Source organism: Natrix helvetica (assembly GCF_964273705.1).
Source record: "Natrix helvetica genome assembly, chromosome: 6".
Taxonomy (NCBI): Eukaryota; Metazoa; Chordata; class Lepidosauria; order Squamata; family Natricidae; genus Natrix; species Natrix helvetica.
The window spans coordinates 72,015,848-72,040,451 of NC_138553.1; the positions used below are offsets into that span (position 1 = coordinate 72,015,848).

Sequence of the window (24,604 nt, forward strand, 5' to 3'; positions counted from 1 at the left end):
CATAAAAAACTGATCTTTGTAGAACTGAATTGTATTGTACTTCTGTCTAAAAATATTTGAGGGGTTCCTTACAAAGATGAGGGCCTTCTACAAAGAAGAGGGGGGTCAAACTATTTTCCCACGCACCAAAAGGCAAGACAAGAAACAATGGAAGGAAATTAACCAAGGAGAGAAGTAACTAAGGAGAAGTGTCCTAATGGTGAGACAAACAACCAGTGGAATAGCTTGGCTTCAGAAGTTGTGGGTGCTCCATCATTGGAGGCTTTCAAGAAGATACTGGACAGACATTTGTCTGAAATGGTATAGGGTCCCTTGCTCAATCAGGGGGTTGGACTAGAAGACTTCCAAGGTCCCTTCCAATTCTGTTATTCTATAATAATCTGTAGATTATTTTTAGTTCTTGTTCAGGTCATCCGGTCAAATGGATGGAGCAATGTAGTTTTCAAAAAGACATGGCTTGAGTTCATTGTGGAATACTGTGGGTTTTGCTGTGTCACCCGGCATTTTAGTGGTCAATGGTTCGGGTGAATATTCAATTATTCTGGTGAATATTTCTGTTTAAAGTAAATAGCTATTTATTTTTCCTCTTTCAAAATGATTAGTGCTTTTAGATACAGGTAGTCAGGGCCGGATTTTCCTATAGGCTAACTAGGCTTCAGCCTAGGGCCTCAAGATCAAGAGGGGCCTTTTATTTTTATTTATTATCCGTGCCACGTTTTTTATAAAGGTTAGTACCAATTACAACATGTTTCATTTAATATATTGATATATATCAAAGTAATGATGTGTTTTATTATCTCTCATGTAATTTACAAACTTAAAAATGGGAGGTGAAAGGGCCCCATAAGTGGAATAGCCTAGGGCCTCTTTTCATCTAAATCCGGCCCTGCAGTTAGTCCTCAACTTATGACCATAATTGAGCCCAAAATTTATGTTGCTAAGTGAAACATTTGTTAGGTGAGCTTTACCCCATTCTACAATCATTCTTGCCACAGTTGTTAAGTGAATCATACCATCTGTTAAGTTAGTAACACAGTTGTTAAGTGAACCTGCCTTCCCCATTAACTTTGCTTGTCAGACGTTTGTAAAAGATGATCACATGACCACGGGACACTATAACCGCCATAAATATGACCGCCATCTTTTGCTTTGGGCCTTCAGGCCTGTCATATATGTCAGTTGCCAAGGTTCTGAATTTTGATCACATGACCAGGGGGGTGTTGCAATGGTCATAAGTGTGAAAAACAGTCATAAGTCACTTTTTTCAGTGCCATTGTAACTTTGAACAGTCACTAAATGAACTGTTTTAAGACGAGGACTATCTTTACTAAAAATACTATTATTTCCTTCACAGGTTTTATTTATTTATTTTTTAAAAAAGAAGTATACATAATCTCAAGTTGCATTTTTACATTTTTTAAAAAATGTACCTTAACATAAATTGCTTTTTACTCGACATGGTAAAAAAATAGTAGTAAAAATAGTAATAAAATTATTGCAAATAAATAGCCAAAGTTTAAGAAAAAAATAAGAGGCTTCTCCAATATTAATTTGCTCATGCATTTCGCTTCCTGAAGCCAAAATTTAATGGTAATTATTTTGTGGAATTTTTTTTTTCCTGAAAGTGAGAATAAATCTGTAAAGTTTCCTCACTGATAACTTTCAGATGGCAAGTTAATGACATTTATTTTAGAGGACATGAACTATAAAATTAAGTTCTCTCCCATTAAGCTTTCATGCTGCTACTATTATTATCAATGCACATGTCTTCATGGTTTTTTATTAATTTTATATGGCTGTTTAGCACTTTTGTTTTTCTGGTGGACAGAAGAACATCTGCAAAGTAAACTATAAAATTTGCTAAGAGCTTTAGTTAAAGAAAAAAATCAGATGTGTAGGAATTTCTGTAGGCATTCTTTTGAATCTATAGAGTTTCCACATCCAGCTAGGGAATGTTAACTTATAACATTTTTTAAAAAAATTATGGGGAAAGATTGTTATGGAGAAAATCTAAGTGGATTCTAAGAATCAACACTGACTTGATGGCATATGACCAATCAAGCTATAATTTATAATATATTGAGGCATGTGTACCTAACCTTTCCACCAATAAGACAGAACAAACTGTACAATAATAAGAATGTGGCCAGGAACTACCATCTACATATATTAATTTTAGAAATAAGATATTCTCTATTGGTGCCATTAATATAGACAAGGAACCTGAGCAAAACTAGAATCTCTTTTCTTGAATTATCAGCTAGGTTCTGATGATGGGGTAGGGAAGGAAGAGATTGATCTAAAACGGTATAATTGACCACTTGTAAAAATCATATTTTTAAGGCTTCACAGCAGATAGAGCTGAAAATGACAGGATCAAGACCTAATGCTTATTCTTTATTTTCCCCTTGGAATCTACAGTATTTTCTGATACTTACAACTATGAGGCTAATATGTTCAAGCATTTAGCCACAATATCATAAATATAATTTTGGAAGATATTATCCTATCAAACACAAACAATTGCAGGCAATTCTGCTGGCCAATTTTGATATCAACATTAAAATCCCTACAAAGGAAACTTTTCAAGCACCCAAAATATCAGTACTAATCAGGTTAAAATAAATGCAGGAAGGAGGAATCATGTTTCAAAGCAGCCTAGGATGCTTAATTGCAGGGTCAAAGCAGTGGCTTACCTGGTATGTGTCCCAAAGCCTTATAGTACACCGCAGGGGGACTTCTCTCATCAATAAGTTATTCATCCAACGGAAAGCAAACTGAAGGTATTTCACTTCATACTGTTCTATGTGTTTATGTACTTGCTCTGAAAGACAAAAAGAACAGAAATAAACTACTGGTGATATTTATATAACCCTCACAAAACAGTGTAATATCATATATGTTCCCTACATATACTCCAAATATGGTTCAGACATATATACTCCAAATATGGTTCAGACATATATACTCCAAATATGGTCCATCCCTCTTTTTCTGGAATATACCATATTTTTGGAGTAAAAGATGCTCCGAAGTATAAGACTCACCTAGCTTTTAGGGTGGGAAACAAGAAAAAAAATCTACCTCTGCCTCTGCCTCCCAGCAATTTGCCTCCTTGCAGCAAACAGCCCGTTTCAGTTTCAGCTTCACCACAGCCTGATTAGCACAAGCAGCTAATAGTCGGTTGGATCAGCCTCCTGGCCATCAGCTGTTTCAGGCTGCAGGGATTACCATTGCCTATTGCCACCGGTGTGCATCCCATTTTTGGCTTCCGCATCCTGTTTTCCGCCTCTACACGTCCCGTTTTTGGCCACCATACGCTCCACTTTCCACCCTTTCCGGGCGGCCAGGATCAGAATGGGCGGAAAATAGGCCATGTTGATGCTGAAAATGGAGCATACAGAGGCCAAAAATGGGCAGCAATAGGCAATGGCAATTCCTGAGCCTGAAACAGCTAATGGTTGGAGGCCGATCCAACCAACAATCAGCTGCTTATGCTAATCAGGCTGTGCTGAAACTGAAACGGGCTGTTCGCTGTTTGCTGCAAGGAGGCAAATTGCTGGGAGGCAGAGGCCAAAGGCTGGGGGCCGGTGGGTGTGCGGGGCTACATTCGGTGTATAAGATGCACCCAAATTTTCATCCTCTTTTGGGGGGGGGAAGTGCGTCTTATACTCCTAAAAATATGGTAAGCAGGAGCTAGGATTTTAAGACTTTGTTCCAGTAAATGTCGACTAATGCAACATTAAAGTATTACTAAAATCTAAATGATAAATGCATTTACATAATTACACATATTATTTATTAAAAGTATATGCTGCCCATCTAACTATTGAACAATGTATCAGGATTATGTAGGAAATATAAATTTTTAAATAGCTGACCAGTCTACTATTATTCAATTTTACCCCATGTTTATTTATAAACATATAGTCAAACTCAAGCAGCTAACAAACTGTTTTGCCCTGAAAATAGGACCCGGTCTAATTTTGTTTTGAGCCCCAAAATAAGCACCAGGTCTTATTTTGGGGGGATGACTTACTCGCTTACCTTAAGACCACCGCAGCCAGGCCTCCCACACCCCAAAACCTGCCTGACTTCTTCTGACAAATTGCTCGTTGTGCTCCTACTTGCGGTAGGAGGCTACATGGTGTGTTGTGCCATTGTGCGTGAAAGCAGCAGTACTGGCGTAATTAGCCTCATGGCGCTGTGCTGTAAGTGGCGGCACCGGCCCGATGTGCCACATGGCATCCGGCAGCAGACATTGGGCAGCAACGGCACAACAGGTGTCAGGGTGTGGGAGTCCTGGTTGCGGCGGTCCTAAGGAAAGCGGGTGCGGGATGCGTGTGGTAGCTCCACCCCGCCCTAGCTTGATTTTTATACATGCACCTTGACCCATCTCGTACAACCAGATGGTGGGCAGGACTTAACTAGGGCTTATTTTGGGGTAGGGCTTATTAGGCAGAATCATGAAAATCGGGCTAGGGCTTGTCTTCGGGGTAGGTAGTATTTTCGGGGAAACACAATACTTAATACTCCTGCCTCCTGTTTTCCCCATAACAATCCTATGAGGTGGGTTGGTAAGAGAGATAAAAGGTGATCCAAAATCAGCCAGCTGGTTTTCATGATGAAGGGAGACTAAAAATGTTTTTAAATTTTGTACTTTCAGACTACTACTCAGAGAAAAGTTCATCACTGAGTATCTTTGTTACGCATAGCTTATTTATGGTTAGAGATAGAACATTTATCTTCACTAACAAATGCCATCAGTAAAGACCAGATATTACTGATTAGTACATTTATATTACTTTTAACTAAATGTTATTGTTAAGTTAATTAAAGCTTTACTCATGATTAAAACAAATAGGCAGCAACTCCACATATTTATACAACAATTATCAGAAATTCTTGTGGATAATGCAACCTGCAGACCAAGGCAACTTAAATGTTTCAAATTTCTTTTAAAGCAAAACAAAACAAAAAAAGAAAAATACTGAATTTCCCAAGGGCTTTTCTTTATTACTTTTCAACATATTGAAAAATGGACAACTAAATGCAAAGCTGTTAATTGTCATTTATTTGATAATATATGAACGGAGAAATGAAAACGCACAGGCTGAAAAGATTCATTCCTCTTTTTTCATAAGTAATTGTGAGCAGATGTTACTTCACTGATAAAGGTAATTTGGTTGGCAATAATTCTAAATTTAAATTTTCCATTTCATTGAAAGTAACCATGCAGATGTAATAAATGATTTGGCAGATGTAATTATTGCCATCTTTCAGACTTAGAATTTTTCCAAAGATACTTATGCAGCAGTTTGCAACAATAAAATTATGCTAAATCTCCAAGAAATAATAGCACTTGTACCAAAATGAAAAAACACAAGTGATTTTATTTTAACAGTCTTTTCAGCACTTTTACATCGTATATAAAACTACTGAAAATGTTTAAAGCAGGGTGTCATTTTTTTAAAAAAGAATGGTTAGAAACACACAATTTATATCATAGATTTGTTTGGGTTTAAGAGATAACGTGTTTATGCAAGTGCATGATGTGTTTTACAAACAAAATAACGAGCCCATAATTTACCCTTAAACAGACTACGTGAAAAAAAGCATAATGGTATCTTAACTTACTAAGAACATTGTATTCACTAGATCAAATACTTCTAATATAAAGCATTGCCTGGAGTTAGAAGTTAAAACTTTGGTAGTTTCAGGCAGTCTGAATTTTGTTTGTTGTGTGTCTTGTTCAAGCCAACTACCTCTCTTGAAGCCTCCGAAAGTAAAAGTGAAAGCCCCATTGTTGCAATCAACTGATTGTCCAATGGTCCAGGAATAGTCAAATTGTAAATAATTAGACTAACTGTTGGAAAACTAACTTCAAATGCTTCCAGCAACATTACAAAAAAATATTTTCCCGTATACATCTCCACCTAATTTGTAGAATCGCTTCCTTTACATTAAAAAAACCCAAGCAATTCTGAAACAGAAGCATCTATTTTAAGTTTGATTACTTGTATTCCTGAAAGAATTAAGTTTCATCATATCATTTCCATTTAACAACCCCATTAATGCAGGGGTGTCCAAACTTGAGAACTTTAAGACTTGTGGACTTCAACTCCCAGAATTCCCCAGCCAGCATGGCTGGCTGGGGAATTCTGGGAGTTGAAGTCCACAAGTCTTAAAGTTCCCAAGTTTGGACATCCCTGCCGTAATGCCTTGTGGGATGGAGTCTGGGCAACTGAATGAAGCTAGCAGATTGTTTTAATGGCCAGATGTTCTTCCTGTCGCCAATGAGAAGTTTTGTTCAGCAGATATATTCTCAGTGTGCCCAGAGAGAGAAATAGCTGCCTCTACCTAGGACCGAACTCACAGCCTCCTGATTGTGAGGCGACAGCTCAACCTCTAGGCCACCGCACCACTCCTAACTAAGTTTCATCATATATCCCATGTAAAATGACCTTCATATGTATATAAAGCTATGTATATAGTTTTATAAGGTTAGCTAATGCTCAGTTCTGAAAAGGCTGCAAAAATGTTTATAGGCTAAATTCAACTGGTCTTGTATTTAACAATTTGCTTGGTAGCCATGATGATCAGGAATTCCATAGGGAGCAGCACATACTGGGAAAGTGATAAGATTTTCGCATTGCTCCTTTAGCAATCCAATTGGTTTTTATGCCATCTTTATAGAAATATTCAGAACATAAATTGCAGCAGCGAAAAAGTTAAGTTGGGTCATTCCCACAAAACTAGCGTGTAACGCTCATGTTCTTGGTAGGATGGATTTTTTTTAAAAAAAAATTAAATAGTAGTTCCTGTCAACAAAAAAATCAGAGATTTGTGCCATTGTGTACAAATGATAGGCTGCAGTAATCGATCAAAATAATAAAGGATTAATACGTGAAATTATCATTTTATTTCAAACTCAAATAATGAACTTTACATTGAATTTCCCTAGCCCAGGAAATTAATTTCAATTGATAAATTTAATTTTACTGTCTGAACCAACAGGCACGACATCACTAAGCTCCATAAATCAGAGAGGAAAATCAAGTGGTACACGCTTTGTAAAAAAGGGCTTGCTGTTTTATACCAGGAAATGAACTTGATCGTGTTCAGTGAAACTCAGCTTTTGGATCAGCAAGCTCTAATACACCTTAGAAAAGTAATTAAAATAGTCTGTCTTGCAACACTTGGTCTACAGTTTAAAACAGCTTTGCTTACAACTATTATAATGCAACAAATCCTTTGAAACTGAAATCTTAATCCACCAAGATAAAAAAACAACAACTCTTTCATATAATGACAACATACGCCTGTAATTCTAAGAGCTACACATTATAAATGGCTCTATAAAACGTATGATGGGCAATAAAGATATATGACTTGATTAATAAAGATTCCATGTAAATTTGTGTCGACAATAGTTTTTGACAGTAAGTTTATATTAACATTAAGATAATTAAATGTTACTTAATTGTTCAGGATGACCTTTTATCACAATGGCAGCCCCTTTGTCTGGTACTATTCTAGTCCTTCCTTAGGTTTGAAAGCTGTTTGCATGATTTTGGACCAGTGACTGTCTATCAGCAACCTACAGCAAGGTTTGTCGTTATGGGGAACATAGGAGCCAGGAGTATTAGGTATGCTCACAGTCTTGAGGGGACAAACATTATATTTTTTTCTTTTTTTCTTTCATTTTATATATAACAACAACAACAACATAACCCAAGTCCTTGAGAAGCACTTGACAGGTGGATAAAAATGTCAAATCTAATCTAAATATTTGGATGACTGTGCAACAAACAACAACAAATATTTACAGATCCCTCACATCCTGGACATAAACTGTTTCAACTACTACCCTCAAAACGACGCTATAGAGCACTGCTATAGAGTACTGCTATCGAGCACTGCACACCAGAACAACTAGACACAAGAACAGTTTTTTTCCCCGAAAGCCATCACTCTGCTAAACAAATATTTCCCTCATCATGTCCAACCATTCACTAAGGCTGCATTACTATTACTATTAGTCTTCTCATCGTTCCTATCTCCCACCTCCTGCCACTTATGACTGTATGACTGTAACTTTGTTGTTGGTATCCTTACAATTTATATTGATTGTTTCCTAATATGATTTGATTGCTTATTTGTACCCTATGACTATCATTAAGTGTTGTACTTATGATTTGTGATGAATGTATCTTTTCTTTAATGTACACTAAGAGCATGTACACCAAGACAAATTCCTTGTGTATCCAATCACACTTGGCCAATAAAGAATTTTATTCTATTCTATCCTATTAATAGTAATAATAATAAATAATAGTAATAATAATCAGTTGACTTTCATGTCTAATGAATAAAAGAGATGATGATGATGATGATGATGATAATAATAATAATAATAATAATAATAATAATAATAATAATAATAATAATAATAATAATAATAATAATAAATAATAATAGTAGTAGTAGTAGTAGTAGTAGTAGTAGTAGTAGTAGTAGTAGTAGTGGGTATCCTTCCATTTGGAGAGGGATCATGGGCATGCAAGGTATTTTTTAGATTTTTAATTTATCAATGTGGTTCTTTCCTCTCAATAAGTTACGCAAGCCTATTTTAAAGTGATTTTCACTAGTACAAGTACTCCTTGACTTATGACCATTTGTTTAATGATGGTTCAAAGTTATAATGGTCTTGGAAAAAGTGAACTTACAAACTTTAGAAGAAGGAAAGGAAGATGGCTCTCTGTTCGTCTGAATAGTAATCACACTTTTCTTTAAAAAAAAGACCTGACAAAATCATTTACTTGAAGATTGCTTATGTACAAGTTCCATCTGACCCTATTAAAACTAGTTATAATGCATAACTTCACGTAATGATAAACATTGATAAAATGTATGTTAATATTTAAGCACAGGGGTGTCAAACTCAAAGCCTGGGGGCCGGATCCAGCCCGCAGGGTGCTTAAATCTGGCCAGCAGGGCCACTCTGGATACAGCAGGGGATCGGCTCATGGTGCCTCTGCCAGCAAAAACAGAGCTCAGGAGGACAGTCCTCCGAGCTCCGTTTTGGCTGGCAGAGAGTTTCAGGAGGCCATTGCAGCAGAAAATGGTGCTCGGGAGTCCGTTTTCGCTGCCAGAGCACTCGGGCTGCCACAGCCCCCCCCCCTAAGTGATGTTGAGCTGGCCACGCCCATTCTGGCCCCGAGGTCAAACACAACCCTGATCGGCCCTCAATGAAATCAAATTTGACACCCCTGCTTTAGCATACCCCGTTGCACAAAGCAAAAATCCCCATGGATTACAGTATCTTGGTAGAACTAAGCTTATACTGCACATTAAACCATACAAGTGATTGTCCAGCTTAGCCTATTTGAGGAGTAGCATTTCTTTGGCACACACCAATAATTGACAGGCAATGTCACAAATATATGCTTAGTTCTGCTTGGCCTCATTTTGCTCATTAATTTAACCAACTACCAAGAGAATATGTTCAGAACCGGTAAGCATTATCTCCTGAATTTGATTTAATTAAATCCTGCTTTTAGCAATGTGACAGTCAGCATTTCATGATGGGAATTGTTTTAAGAATGAAGGCAGAAAATGTTTCAAAATGATCCTTTAAACATGTAAAAGCATTAAATCTACCCTTCCATCCCTTGTAATTTATTTCTAGTATTAAATATGTTATTTACAAAGCTGGTTAATTAATTGGATTCCATTTTTAAAATATTCATAGGTTCCTTGTAACAAAGCAATACACAAACAACACATAATATCAAGGAACATCTATATTTTTAAAAAAATCATCTCAAATTCTTACAGTTATTGAGCTTAATGCACAGTGAAACAAGCTGCCTTTGGTAAGCAGAAATTAGTCTGCAGCAAAGTGATTGAAATTAAATGTTGGTTACATTATTAATAAAAATGTAAACAAAATGGTTCATCATCTAGTACAGGGGTGCAAACTCAAGGCCCTGGGCCAGATCCGGCCTGAGGGATGCTTAAATCTGGCCCACGGGGCCACTCTGGAAACAGCAAAGGACTGGTTCCTGGTGCCTTGGCCCGGCACATGGCAACTAGGAACGTATCTATAATCTGGTGGTGGCTATTTTGGTTGGCTGAGTGCTGCAGGAGGACGTCACAGCTGAAAATGGAACTCGTGCCCCTCCCGAGCTCCATTTTCATTGGCAGGGTACTGCAGGAGGCCATCGCAGCCAAAAATGAAGTTTGCCTCCTGAGCTCCATTTTCGCTGTTAGAATTCTAGCAAAACAAAGTTCCTTGCCCTCCGCTGCCTAGGGCTCTGGACAGCCTGTGCCACCAACCAGAGGTCCTTCACGTGGCCTGAGAGGGACGGTCTAAAGGACAAGGGTTTGGCCCTCTCCCTTACCTTCCTCCGCTGGAGACAATGGATCCCCCCAGCCCTGCCCGGGCCACCACAGAGGCCACTGACACGAATGATGTCGAGCTGGCCATGCCCACCCGGCCCATGCCTACCCGGCCCCCCAAGGTCACACAAAACCATGATGTGGCCTTCAATGAAATAGAGTTTGACACTCCTGATCCAGTAGCTTTTCTTTAAGTGATACCCTGCAGTAAGTTTGCAAAAGCCACTGTGCCCCCCACTGGCTGAAGATAACAAATTACTTAAGAAAAGCTGCATCACGGTGGGGGGAAAAGATTGCAAGGTAGCCAATACTTAGTCAAGCTCAGCCTTTTGCATTATATGGGTAGAAATCAACGGACCCAATTGCTATCTCCTAACCTACAACTGTATTCTCTGCTTTTTTTAGAGGAACTTTGTTCCTGGAACAGTTAAAAAAGTTCAGATAAACTTTTCAAACCAGATACTGGCTCAAAGTTTCATCTGTTTACCACATTATAAGAAATAAAAGCCTCTCTCAATATCTGGTCACTATCATTAACACTTCATGGAGGAAGGCTTACATCTGCTTAGTTTCAAACCAGGCCCACTACAGAACACAAAGAGAGATTTTGTAAACCTCCAGTAGCAGATTCTTCTGTTCTTGCAACGTTAGCCAAGTGGATGGCACCAACAATTACATCCTCTAGTATACTCTCTATGATTAAATTAGAGGGAAAATACTAATGATAAACAAGCTTAAGGGGGTCAGATGCCAAATTTCAAGAATTACCTCCTTGCAGATGAGATTTCAACTGTTAGTAGTCTGGTTGCTTCCTTTGCCATGCTCTCTTTAAAACTCAAAAATAATTCTTTAAGCTCTTAATTTTACTATTGGTTACAGTTTAACTCAACTCCTATATATGCCTTTTCTTTGTTATATTTTCGAGTCTTCTTCAAGTTCCCCTTAGTTTTTAAGGCTTACCATCAATCCGGCTAACAAGCTCTTCCAGCATTTTCACTTTCTTCTGAATACCAGGCTGAGCAAAGGTATAGTTATCCTAGGAGAAAAAACATTTTAAAAATTACCTGTTGACCAAGAGGTACAAAAAAAGATGCTTCAAAAAACTTCTAGGTGTGACATGCTAAAATATCTGAAAAGGATTTTCATTCCAGTTGAAACAGTGGTGGGGACCTATATATACATGCATATATACATACAGACATACATACAGACAGACATATATATATATGTCCTCAATGGCAGAATATTGCCTATAAAGAAAATGATAGTTCAAAATTCTAAGCGGTGAGGTAATTGTATTTCTGGGCTTTCAAAAAGAACTACATGGTGCAGATTTTCCTTTCAATACTTTAAAAGAGAAGAATGCACAAGCCATATTAAAGCTTTCAATCCAGTTTTTTTCAAACCTAAAACCCATCTTCAAATTCTTATTGGATGCTATGCAACATGCTTTATACATCAGTCTCTTGACAAATAGATACGTTTTGTGATGATTAAGAAACAACAGGAAGGAATGGTAAAAACAATGCAAAAGAGAACATTTTCACAAACAGCGGTAGTTGCAAACAGAGAAAAGTGCATCTGTCAATAACAAAATTATTCTGACAAGGGAAGAAAGAGCAGTCAGGAAAACACTGGTGGTCACAGGATCATACAATATGATTCACAAACTAATTTCTTATTAAAATTAAAGGGGTGCTTTTTTCCCCCCGATAGAAATTGCCTTATTCTATCTATCTACGTGGAAGTTTTTGTTTCAGCCCATGTATATTCATGGCCGCAGTAGGGGATGCTTAAAAACTAGGCCATTCAAAGTCTGCTTTCATTGATACAAGCCTATTTAATGTAAGGCATCACAATGCACGCTACTAGATGGAATGATTTAAAAATACTATTCTCATACTTGGAGCTATTCCAAAAAGAAATCGGACTGCTCAAATGGGAAGTATAAATATAAGCGCTTAACTCTACTGATCTCTTCTGATATCAATTCATTGGGTTAGATATGAATTAACAGCAAACAATGACCACTGGTCTCATCTTTGATTGAAATATATTCATGGCAATTACACACAACACACTGAGAAAAGGTACAGAGCAACCTTGAGTCCTTTAATATAAATTCCCTGCATCTGTGCTGAGCTATCTTTTAATTAATCCTATTTCTGTTCGTATTGCTCCTATTAATTTATCATTTTGTAATATTCGCATTTTAACTATTATTGAGCATTGCCATTTGATTTAGGCTTCTTATTTTAAAGAAAATACTGATAAGGCCACCTTGTTTGGAAAGATGGCATATATATTCTTATCTACTAAAAATGCCTTCCAATGTGTGGCAAAATAGTTTTGTTTCAGTCATAGAAAGGAAGAATGAACTGATTTATTGAGAGGGGGGGAAGTATTTTTTTAATGTATGCCAGAAATGATAATGGCTCAATTCATGATAAATTATTTTTACTAGGAAGAATCAGGCAGGTAGCTTATACCAATGAATGCAATCAACTGCTACATCCTATTTATCAACTGCCTGGTTTTCAACATCTCAAATGTACTTCCAAACCCAAATGCAAATGAAATATGCCCACTGGTTAGAAAAGAGAAATAAATTCACCTGAATGCCATCAAGCAGTTTGCTCATGCACCAGAAACTGTCAGCTTCAATATTCTGCAGTACCTCAGTAGAAAGACTGGAAACATCAAAATTTTCCAAATCCTCTTCTGAAATAAAGAGAAAGCAAGAATGTCAATTAGATGTGGGAGACAAACAGAAGAAATTAAATTTAACTATGAAGGTTAAAGTGAATGGACTAAATGGAAAGGACTAAACATTCTAAGTTATGCAATTTGACTAAGGGGTGAGCTTTGGTTGATCAACAAAAATATTTGGGAATTCAGTTTATTAGATAGTAGCCGATAACCCGACATTGCCCGGGTATTTTTTTATAGGGGGAAAATGTCCGGACCAAATGTAATTTCTAATATTCGATTTTCCCTCTTACCAGAGGAAACCCCCTTGTGGAGAACTGTGAAGATGTTACCATGCCAACTCCACCACGCTGCATAGTAATAGCCATTTTACAACAGTACAATAGAAGCCATTTTAAGGCACAACAAGCTGTATCTTAACAGAACACACCTCCCAAGGGGTGTTAGAGGGATCTTACCCCCACAATATTTTTTTTCCAGAGAGTAAGTCATCTGTGTAACAAGTTTGGCTGAAATTGCTCGAGGTGTTCCAGAATTATGCTGGAACACACACACACATTTTTATAGAGAGAGATTAAAAATAGCTACAAACTATTGTGAAAATTTGTAAATACTTTGGCATACAAATACTGGAAAAGATGAAAATCTTCCGGCACTCGTTCTCTTTTCATCATGATCTCAACAGATCCCTAAGACTTCCATAGTCATTTAAACTCTCCTTGGGAATGAACCACAATTTTCATTGGACATGATGATACCTTTGAGATCTTGCAAAAATATATTTACAAGATCGCAAAGGTATCATCATGTCCAATGAAAATTGTGGTTCATCCCCAAGGAGAGTTTAAAACACAGTTAAGTGATAAAAGAAATAAATTGGTTAATTTCGTGGTGTAACAGACAAAGTATACGATAGTTTAAGAGATTAATTGTTATGATCTCCAAGAATATTGAAAGTTTCAGATTCATGTTCTAACTAAGCTCAGATAACCCAGTAAATCAGCCAAGAAAAGAACAAGAAGACAACTTTTTCTGTTCTTTTTTTTTTTTTAGTGTTGCTCTTATAATAATGGTGAAACTAAATAACAGCAAAAAGGGATTTGTAATTAACGTGCAGATATATCACAAATCACTGCAAGGTGATTTTTGTTAAGTGGTTCTAGCAGTTTTACTTGGCTTTCTAATAGCGATGGCAATATCAAAAAGTTCAAAATTGATTGTAAGTCAGTTCATTCATGCAGTACTTATCTCCCAAATGTTTAAAAAATACAATAAACTTTAATGAATTTAACTAGCTTCAACAGTCTAGAGGTTGATATAACCCATCGATTCCTACACCAATGATTTATCAAAATATACAATACAAAAAAATAAAAATAAAGGGAAAGTGGAGGGGAGGAAAGAGGAAAAGTATAAAGAGAAAAAAGAAAGAATAGCATTGACTTCTGACTCTTTTTAGTGCAGTAGATTATGATAATAACATACAGCCTCAATTTTTTACTTTTACCTAATAGTATACTGTATACTACTAGCTATCTCTATAACAACAAACCTATCCAATCAGCAAAACCCAAAGTCAACACATTTTTTTTCCTACCTGAAGCACAAAGTCCAGAAGTGGTTTCCAAGTAGAAACAATTTACCATTTTTCTTTGTATTTTATGCTTTGATAAACTAATAAAAAAATTAAGTGCCAAGATTTTCCTATACTAATGGAAATCAATAGTCATATCTTTACAATGAAGGATACAATGCAAAGTAGCAAAATTGTTTCACATTCTTTATGATCTCCATATTGATAATAAAGTCATAGTCATAAAGACTTTTGGGAGTATGAGTATTATGCATATGGGATCCTACCGTTTGGAAATTAGCATTTGATACAATATACAATATAGCACAGAAGTGAGTACACGCCCTCACATTTTATAAATATTTAAGTATATCTTTTCATGTGAAAACACTGAAGAAATGACACTTAGCTATAATGTAAAGTAGTGAGTATACAGCTTGTATAGCAGTGTAAATGTGCTGCCCCGTCAAAATAACGCAACACACAGCCATTAATCTCTAAACTGATGGCAACAAAAGTGAGTATACCCCTAAGTGATAATGTCCAAAATGTGAAGGAGTGTACTCTACTTTGATATAATGTAAGTCATACACTTCAATTCAGCAGATCATTTTCAGCTGGACACAGGAAATCTACTAATAACTGCAAAGTACTATATGTTTCATGGCTACAACTAGAAGAAACACTCCGTAGATTATCACAAAGGTGCTTTTTTCAGGAGCTGAAGAAGTTTCTTGGATGAGAAGCGAAACATCTTCAAAAAAAACCAGAAAGTCCAGTTGCCTCTTGAAAAAAAACACCTTTGAGACAACCATGATCTGGATGACTGAGAATCTTCACAGATCCTCTTTAGATTACATTTTATTTCACTTCATTGAAATATACTGAAGACACTCTTTGTCATGGAATTATAATGAAATAGACCAGCAAGAAGCTTAGAAATTACTCAGTAGATTCAAATTTTCAAATATAGAAACTTCAACATCTACACTGGAATGTTTTTCTAGTAATAAAACGTTAAACCCTACCAATATTTCATCTTTCTCAATAAGGATTTGACAACTCCACGTGCTACAAACCCACATACAATAAGGAGCCACGATGTTTAGAAATGCCGTTAGCTCTTTCAATGTATAGATATTAACCTATCTTTGCAGGGTTAGTGCTGAGAAAGTAAAAAAATGGAGAATGTTATGAATGTCACCTTGAGCCCCTGGGGGAAATTGGCACACAAGTCTAATAAATGACAGAAGACAATTCCAGTAAATTACCTAGAATAGGTCAAAAGCGATCCATTTAGGAAAAGCTAAAAGAACCAAGAACAGCAGAGTACAACACCGGAAGTTTATACACAACATAATTTTATTGGAAAGCAACACTTTAAAAACCGCTGAGGTTCCTAGATGGCGCCAAAGTAAGAATACCTGTAGCCCTTGACTTATAACAGTTCATTTAGTAACTTTTAGTTCAAAGTTACAACATCACTGAAAAAAAGTGACTGATGACTGTTTTTCACACTTAGGACCATTATAGCATCTCTATGGTCCTGTGATCAAAATTCAGATGGTGGCAAGGGGCTCATATTTATGATGGTTGCAGTGTTTTGGGATCATGGGATCACCTTCTGCGGCCTTCTGACAAGCAAAGTCAATGGGAAAGACAGATTCGCTTAACAACTGTGTGACTAACTTCACAAACGTAGTGATTCACTTAATAACTGTGGCGAGACAGGTTCCCAAATTGGGGCAAAATTCCCTTAACAAATATCTAACTCAACAACAGATATATTGGCCTCAATTATGGTCGTAAGTAAAAGACTACTGTAAATAGCATGTCATTTTTCTTCCTCTAAAAGTTGAAGAATAGCTTGCATCTTCATCAATATTTACTACGCCAAAGTCTCCAATTACAATGTCTCAAAGCAATGTCTCTCATTTTCTCCAGTTTCCAGGGGCAGTTTTCATCACACTCTCTGTATTTTGGTTTAGTTTCAAAAGCCATGGCATAGTGCAGTATTTCTTGGTTCACCATCAAAAACAGAGAAAACACTTTTCTCCTAATTTTTCAGATATAAATGTTTGCCAAAGAAATCCTTCTGTATTCAGTGCAGCTTTCAAGACATAACACAAGTTAACCTTCTCTTTATCTTGCTTCAGATTTATCTACAGACTCTATGACCCTTTAAAACTGTTTTCAGATGAGGAGCAAAATAGGTATTTGCAGCAAAACAGAATGTTTGAGACCTCAAGGGCATCTTTAAAAAAAAAATAACTTAACTTTTTCTGCCACTGAGCGTAAGGTCTCTTACTGGTTTACAATAAATATTTAAGTTTATAAGATAATAATGGCTTATCCTCTGTATTATTTTCCTGTTGAATGAGGTTAGCTTTGAAAATTGCCAGTTACCAGATACGAGTTAAACACTAGAAAAGTCTTATACTGCACATACATATAAATACACTCACATGAAACAATAGAGAAAACAGAATGAATACGAATATACATTTGAGAACAAAAATGTTTCAATTCTGGAATTTTCTTTCTCCCATTTCATAAAGCATGTTCACTTTCAAAATTATCTTAACCCTCCTTTCACCACAGCAGTTACCAAATTCTTAAGGTTTTAAGTTTAAATACAACTCTGAATCAATTCCCCTCAGACGAAGAACCTGTTATAAAACATTTTCAATCATTCGCAACCAATGTTACAAAAAATAAGAATGATAGATTTCATTTAGCAATGCCAGAGCCACAGAAAAGTATTAAGAAGTGGGAATGGATGAAACAATGCTCTTTAAGAAGAATTTTATTTCTGGTTGTGATTTACTAGAAGCTGTTGACCATCTTTTGGCAAGAAGTACTTCTACAAAGTTGGGAACATTAAACATATTGGTGCCTTGCTAATAGAAACACTTCTGGATGAATGAAAGTGAATTTAGAGAGTTCATTTATCACAAATAGGGAATCATAATTTGTATTTTAATTTTTCAGAATAAAATTCATAGCATGCAACAGCGTTCTTCATTAGCATAACCTAATTACAGCACAATTCATTATTCCACAAGTAACTGTTAAGGCCGCTACTAGGATTATAAACATGTTTACAAATTTTGGAGGTAGGGTGGGGAGAAAAAAATCAGTCAAAAATTACATTTTGTACCACCTTCAACTATTAAAAATCTTGCAATCCATCTGTACTGACTGCTCTACAACAAGTAATAAAACTGAAGGTTTAATTAAAATACTACAAAGATTTTGCGGTTGTTGTGGTTAAAATCACTCTTGTTGGTTATTTCTCAAAATGGTTTGGGTTCATTCCAATGAAAGAGTTAATTATTCCCCAGTCTGACAAAATGTGTACCAAAGCACTCTGTTGTTATACAAGTTGTGTTCATACTATTGTTACAATCAAATTCTTTTATTTTAAATCCAGTTTACCACAATGCATCTTTCTCTTATTGTTTGCTAAACATTAGCTGTTAACAATCCCAGAAAAAAGTGTCACAGAAGCCACAAATGTACATTAGGCAGGAAGAAGAAAACAACTTTACTAATTATTGTATATCTGCTGGCTACAATGGCTGAACTGACAGGTAACAACACCAAGCCAACATTTTAAACCACAGCTTGTTGAACCACAGTAATCCAATTACTATAACACAATGGGTGATTTCCACATAATGCTACCCAATCAAATTTTCCACTTTCTCCACAAAGGAGCTCCTGTGCAGTTACTTCAATGACAGCAACTTCATTCATGCTCTACGCATATAAAGCAACTCATCTGAATGCTTTGCAGCTCTGCAAGAAAATTACACTAATCTGTTTTTACTGTGTAGATGGCATCCTCATTAGTTCAACTTTATATAGGTATTTCCAAACACTTTCATATGCAAGTGGACTCATTTTCTTTTGAGCCACAGCATAAGAGATTTATACTAGACCAGTGATAGTGAAAAGGTCGCATGGAAACGTCATGCACGCATGTGCACATTCGTCGGGGTCACGCTTCGGAAAAGCCGAACTTCCGGGTTCTAGCGTGCATGCGTGCCCAACAATAAGCTGGCAAGTGTGCATGTGCAAGCTGGTTTTCGGCACTGCCGCACACACAAAGGGATCACACTCAGGAAAAGTTGAACTTCTGGGTTCTTGACACGCATGCGCACCTTAGAATCAACTGGTCGGTGCACATGCGCACACCAGTTTTCTGCACTGCTGCGCGCATGAAAGACAGCTGATTGTCGTGTGCACATGCGTGGCAGAAACCCAGATGTCAAACAGGCAAGGCTGCGTGTGCTGAGCGACATGGCTTCGTATGCCACTTTCGGCACATGTGCCATAAGTTTGCCATCATGTTACTAGACAGCTGTGAGTAGAATTAATGCAAAAATTAGATTCCAAGTCTTAAAATGTGATTGACCCTCAAATAGCAAAAGATTCCTCTCAGAATAAAACATAAAAGTATAATGTTGAGGGACCCAAACTACAATCCTGTCTCTTGTTTATATATTTGGTATTCAGTGGGATTTACTTCCAGCCAGATATATACAGGATTGCCTGAAAATGTGTTTTGATCATATATCTTATAAATGTAAGAATGTAATTAAAAGGTTACTTTGATAACTCCATTTAGTTTATATGCATATGTGCTATCTTGAATATTTTACAAAATTGGATTATTGCCTGTATCATATAAAAAACTTACCTTTATGAATCTTTTCTGCTGTTTGATGTATGACTGCGCTAAAGGTTTTGTAAGGACAAAAGAAAAAGAACTTTCTAATAAATAAATACCATATTTTTCGGAGTGTAAGACGCACTCCCCCCCCCAAGAGGGTGACAATTTTGGTAAATCTTATAACTGAATGTAGCCCAGCCCACCCGCCGGTCCCCACCCTTTGGTTTCTGCCTCTCAGCAATTTTCCTCCTTGCAGCAAACAGCCTGTTTCAGTTTCAGTTTCAGCACAGGCTGATTAGCACAAGCAGTTGATAGTCGGTTGGATCAGCCTCCTGACCATCAGCTGTTTCAGGCTGCAGTTATTGCCATTGCCTATTGCCACCGCTGTGCACCCCATTTTCAGCCTCTACATCCCATTTTTGACTCAAGGCCTTATTATAGCAATATTATACTCTTCAAATTGACCAAGAATGAAATGAAACATGTATTCTTTTTCAGTTACCAGCAGCAATATCTTTATCATAGTCAGTGTGATTAGAATAATTAAGATGTTAGGATTAGGAGCAGAGGGGACCCATATTTTTACTTCCCTCTCGGCAAAGGAATCCCTCTAGATGTGTAAAGCACATGTTGGCAAACTATAGTCTACAGGGCCAAATTTGGTCCACTGCCTGTTTTTGTATGGCCCACAAGGTAAAATGCTTTTCCAGTTTAAAATGATTGGAAAAAGAACTTTTGTTTCATGACACCAGTGGTGGGTTCCTGCCGGATCGCACCGGATCGCACGCTCCCGATCGGCAATGAACCCGGAAGTACGTTCTTGCCCCGCCCCTGGCGACAGGACGACGCTTGCCTGCGCTCCACCAGCTCGGCTGGGACCGGAGACGTTTCCTCAGCGGAGCGGAGTTCCTGAAAGGGACGCAGGCTCAGCCTGCCAGGCTGCCACCGCTCCACTGAAGACATTGCTGAGCAGAGAAACGTCTCCGGTCCCAGCCGAGCTGGTGGAGCGCAGGCAAGCGTCGTCCCTTCGCCAGGGGTGGGGCAAGAACGTACTTCCGGGTTCATTGCCGATCGGGAGCGCGCGATCCGGTGCGATCCGGCAGGAACCCACCACTGCATGACACCTATATGAAATTCAAATTTCAGGGTCCATAAATGAAGTTTTATTGGAACACAGCCATGCTTGTTTGTTGAAATATTGTTTATGGCTGCTTTCACACTATAACAGAAGAACTGAGTAGCTGAGACAGAAACCATGTGCGACATTTTTACCACTTTGCACTGCTGTTCAGGGCACTACAAATTGCAATAATGCAGTTACAACAGGGTTTCAAGTGCCATGTGTATCGCCATATTGCAATATTTAATTTTTCTTACCCATGGATATCATCATGTCAAGAAAAGAAAAGTGGACTTCAACTGTCATATAATGGAATACTGATTATTATGTTATCAACATTACAAAAATGATAATAAATTCACAATAATAAAAAATGAAAATGAGGCTGCCGCTATAGCAAGTTTTAAGTGACTGATTTGTTAGTCAAGTAAGGAAAGCCATTTACCAATGGTGATTAATGAAATTGTGTTTGATTGCAGCAGCTGAAAAAATCTATCTAATCTCGTTGTATTTAAGTACAATGACAATAAAGATTATACTTATAAACTTGTTTAAGACTATTAGCTTTTTGATGAAAAGAGTTGCTTGAAAAGTTGCGGACACTGGGAGTAACATCAATAGTCAATTAAAAAACAAGGGAAATGATTTTGAATGGTTTTTCTTAGCTCTTGATGAGTTCTTGTTTATTCGAGGAATCAATGCTGACACTGAGATCACTGGAGAATTAGTCTCTCTATGAGTACTCTGCATGAAACAACTACAGAACGGAATATTTTCATAGAAAAGATTCCCGTACAATCTTAAACAGAGTCTGTTAAGACGTGTTACAACTGATGATGTTAAAAATATAAGTGGAACAGAAAAAAGCTTACTTGGACAAATTTGCAAAGCTTGTTAAAATGTAAGGTGTTTAAAATGAATGATTATTCATTGTACTATTCATCAACAGGTACTTTGCAGAAAATATTTGAATCTATTGAACCAGTAGTGTCAATGATTAATTTCTTTCACTCTCATAGACTTAACCATAATCAATTCCAAGATTTTTTTTTCCAGAAACAGAAGTTGAATAACATGACTTGCCCTACCCTACAGCAATTTGATGATTCCCAGTAGTAATGTTTTATTCTGATTTTGCTGTCAAGTTAAAATAAGAATCAAGGTCTCCATTGCCGCACAACTTTGCAGCAGATAAATCTTCCAAGTCCAATCTAAACTTCCAATAGCAGTTTCCACAGCTTGATGCAACTGCAAAAAAATTCCCATATTTCAAACAATATTTAACCATGCAACTGAGGAGCTTCCACTTAAATAGCAATTGCAATTAATTTGCAATGTAATAATATGCTAAAAGGCAAGCTTCAAGAGAAGATCTAATAAAAGTCTATAAATGCCTTCCAAGCAATTGATATGCTCAATTAAAATCATATGTCTGTGCATTGATAGCAATATCAACAAGACACTTTCATAAATAAAATACTTAAATTCAATTACAGAGCAGCATAAGCAGATAGATCAGCATTAGCAGATCTGTATTACAAAAAGGTATGTACAGTATTATTATTATTTGTATTTTATCAAATAAAAATGTTTGCTCTCTTGCTGCGTAAGTATATAATCTTGATTTTGCCTCTTGGCCGGTAAAGCCTAAAATATGTAATGGTTTACATAAAAAGTTTGATAACTCAAGTCCTAGAGGTTTCTGTCCTTCCTCTTCTCCATCACTTTAGAAAAAAAATAAATCTTGCAAGACATAAACAAAATCAAACTTTTAAAAAGCAAACTAAAAAATAAAATATGAAGCCCAATTTAGACAAATGGATGCAGGGTTCTTGCAAAACCACCACGATGATGATGGTTTGCTATAATTAACAAGGTAGAGCACCATTTTTTTTTCATTTCCAAGAATAAAAAATGAGAAGAAATTAATAAAAAGCGAAGTAAGCATTGTTTATTGATTTTCCATGGGGTGCCCTAGTCATGCAGAAATAGGAAGACACAAGGCTTAAAAGCATCCAGAAGCAAATTAATTTCAACATCCTAACAGCATTTTGGTCAACTTGATTATCTACTCTTTCTTAAAAAGCATCTATTTGAAGCAAAAGTCCATGGATGGCACAGTGGTTAAAATGCAGTATTGCAAGCTAATTCTGCCAAATGTCAGAAGTTCGATTCTGACCGGCTCAAGGTTGACTCAGCCTTCCATCCTTCCGAGGTTGGTAAAATGAGGACCCAGATTGTTGGTGGCAAAATACTGACACTGTAAACCGCTTAGAGGGGACTTTTAAAGCACTATGAAGCGATATATAAGTCTAAGTGCTATTGCCATTATCTTCAATATTTTTTTTCTGTACCTTTCCCATCTTCTTCAGGTAATTTGTGCAGGCAATTTATCAGACCTGCTGGGTAGATGGCAGACCCCACTTCTTTTCTCAATTCATAAACAGCAACAACTTCCTCAAAGTTCTGTTTATTTTTTTTGAAAGAACAAAGGTTTTTTTCCCTAGCTTGGAATTGTAGGTTTCAGTCATATGATTGTATCTGTGTACCAAACACACCTGTCACCTGACTGCCAGCTATCAATCAGTGAATAGAGAATAAGAGTTTCAGTCTCCATATTTACTATGTATTATTTTCAACCACACACTCCATCCAATTTAAAATTAAAATGGGAGAACAAGGAATACTTAATATGGTCTTTGGTTCCAAGAGCAAAAATGACTATAAACAAATAAGTTGAAGTTTGTTAAAACTAAAGTTGAGATTTTTCAACTGGCTTTCAAGCGTACTATAAAACAAATTTATTTTAAACATATATTAAAGTAGTATTAACCAAATTTAATGAATTATCAAACATAATTTCTTTCCAGCAGTGGGTTCGTCCTTGGATTTCATGAAAAAAGAAATTATCCCTTCTGTCATGTCAACTTAAAATATGGTTTTAACTTGAGGTTTCACAATATGCAAATTTCAATGTAATTAAATGAAAAAGTTAATTAATAAAATGGTTGATGGTGCTCAAGCCTGAACAACATAAAGAAAACAACAATTACATGAAAAAATGCTCATTTGATGAAAAAGCCTTTCATACGTTTAAGAAGCTAGCAGCCTAATCATTCCAAATATTATTAATATAGGCATATGTTTCAATGCTTGCAGCAGCAGGTTAATTTTTTTTAACATTACCATTTTGATAATTAAATGGGGAGAAGAAAATTATTTGCCAAAACAAAGTAAAGACTTTTTTCTTTGTTCTCTAAATAAAGACCATTTTAAAAGTTTCATGTTTAAAAGGCCCAAACAACTTTATGCTTTTTCATTCCTAAAAAATAATCAAGTATAGCTAAACAAGGACCAAAGATAATATTACTAAATCATGTTGCTCTCTTCGAAGTACATTTCTGCCTCCATAATTACATTAATGCAATTAGCTTCCAATCTCTTCATAAAACTTAAAAGTTTGTACCTTTTAAACATTTTTGGCATTTCCACTACTAATTTTACCACTACCAACATTACTCACATAGTTGTTTTCATTTCTTTCCATAATACAATATTATAGCGGTTTCACATTACATATGAAAGAGATAGTAGTCTTTAAAATTATGCTAACGAATGTGCTTGCTGAATATTAATGATAGCTTTTACATTATGAAACAAAGGTTTTTAAGAAGACACTTCAATAATCAATTTTAATTATTTAGCCTTCTATTTTAAGCAACTTAAATATAAGGAGGAATAATATACTTTTGCTTGGTTTTAATTCAGACTATTATAATCTCAAATAGCTCTTCCTTTTCAACACAAGATAAGAGGGTATATATTTTGCTATCAAAAAATTACAACCAGTAGTAGTACTGCTGCTAATTATTCTTATTGTTCTTAGCTCATTTCTCCTGAATCCTTTTCTACTTTCAAAGTCCTAAAATACAACAAGATTTCTCTTGATATCTTTTTGTTAATTAACAAGCTTACTGATTCTCTTTTCATATGTTCATCTTTTCTCAATCACAAAAGAAAGTATATTAGCACCAAAATTATCATTCCTAATCAGACAGGAGTATTGCTCTGATATTTTGAAGTCCAGTTGACTGGTTGGATGACTGAAGGTAGATAAATT

The 24,604-nt window shown here is 36.4% G+C and overlaps 1 protein-coding gene across 2 annotated transcripts in view; it reads right to left on the reverse strand.

Moving 5' to 3' along the window:
- Window positions 1-24,604, reverse strand: part of TBC1D22A (TBC1 domain family member 22A) — a 133,963-nt gene that overhangs the window by 49,503 nt on the left and 59,856 nt on the right. For both annotated transcript variants that reach the window (XM_081958796.1, XM_081958795.1), the window contains exons 9-11: window positions 13,019-13,125; window positions 11,365-11,440; window positions 2,697-2,824 (exon numbers count right to left, since the gene is read on the reverse strand). In XM_081958796.1, coding sequence (XP_081814922.1) covers window positions 2,697-2,824; window positions 11,365-11,440; window positions 13,019-13,125 — 311 coding nt within the window. The remainder of the gene's footprint in view (window positions 1-2,696; window positions 2,825-11,364; window positions 11,441-13,018; window positions 13,126-24,604) is intronic.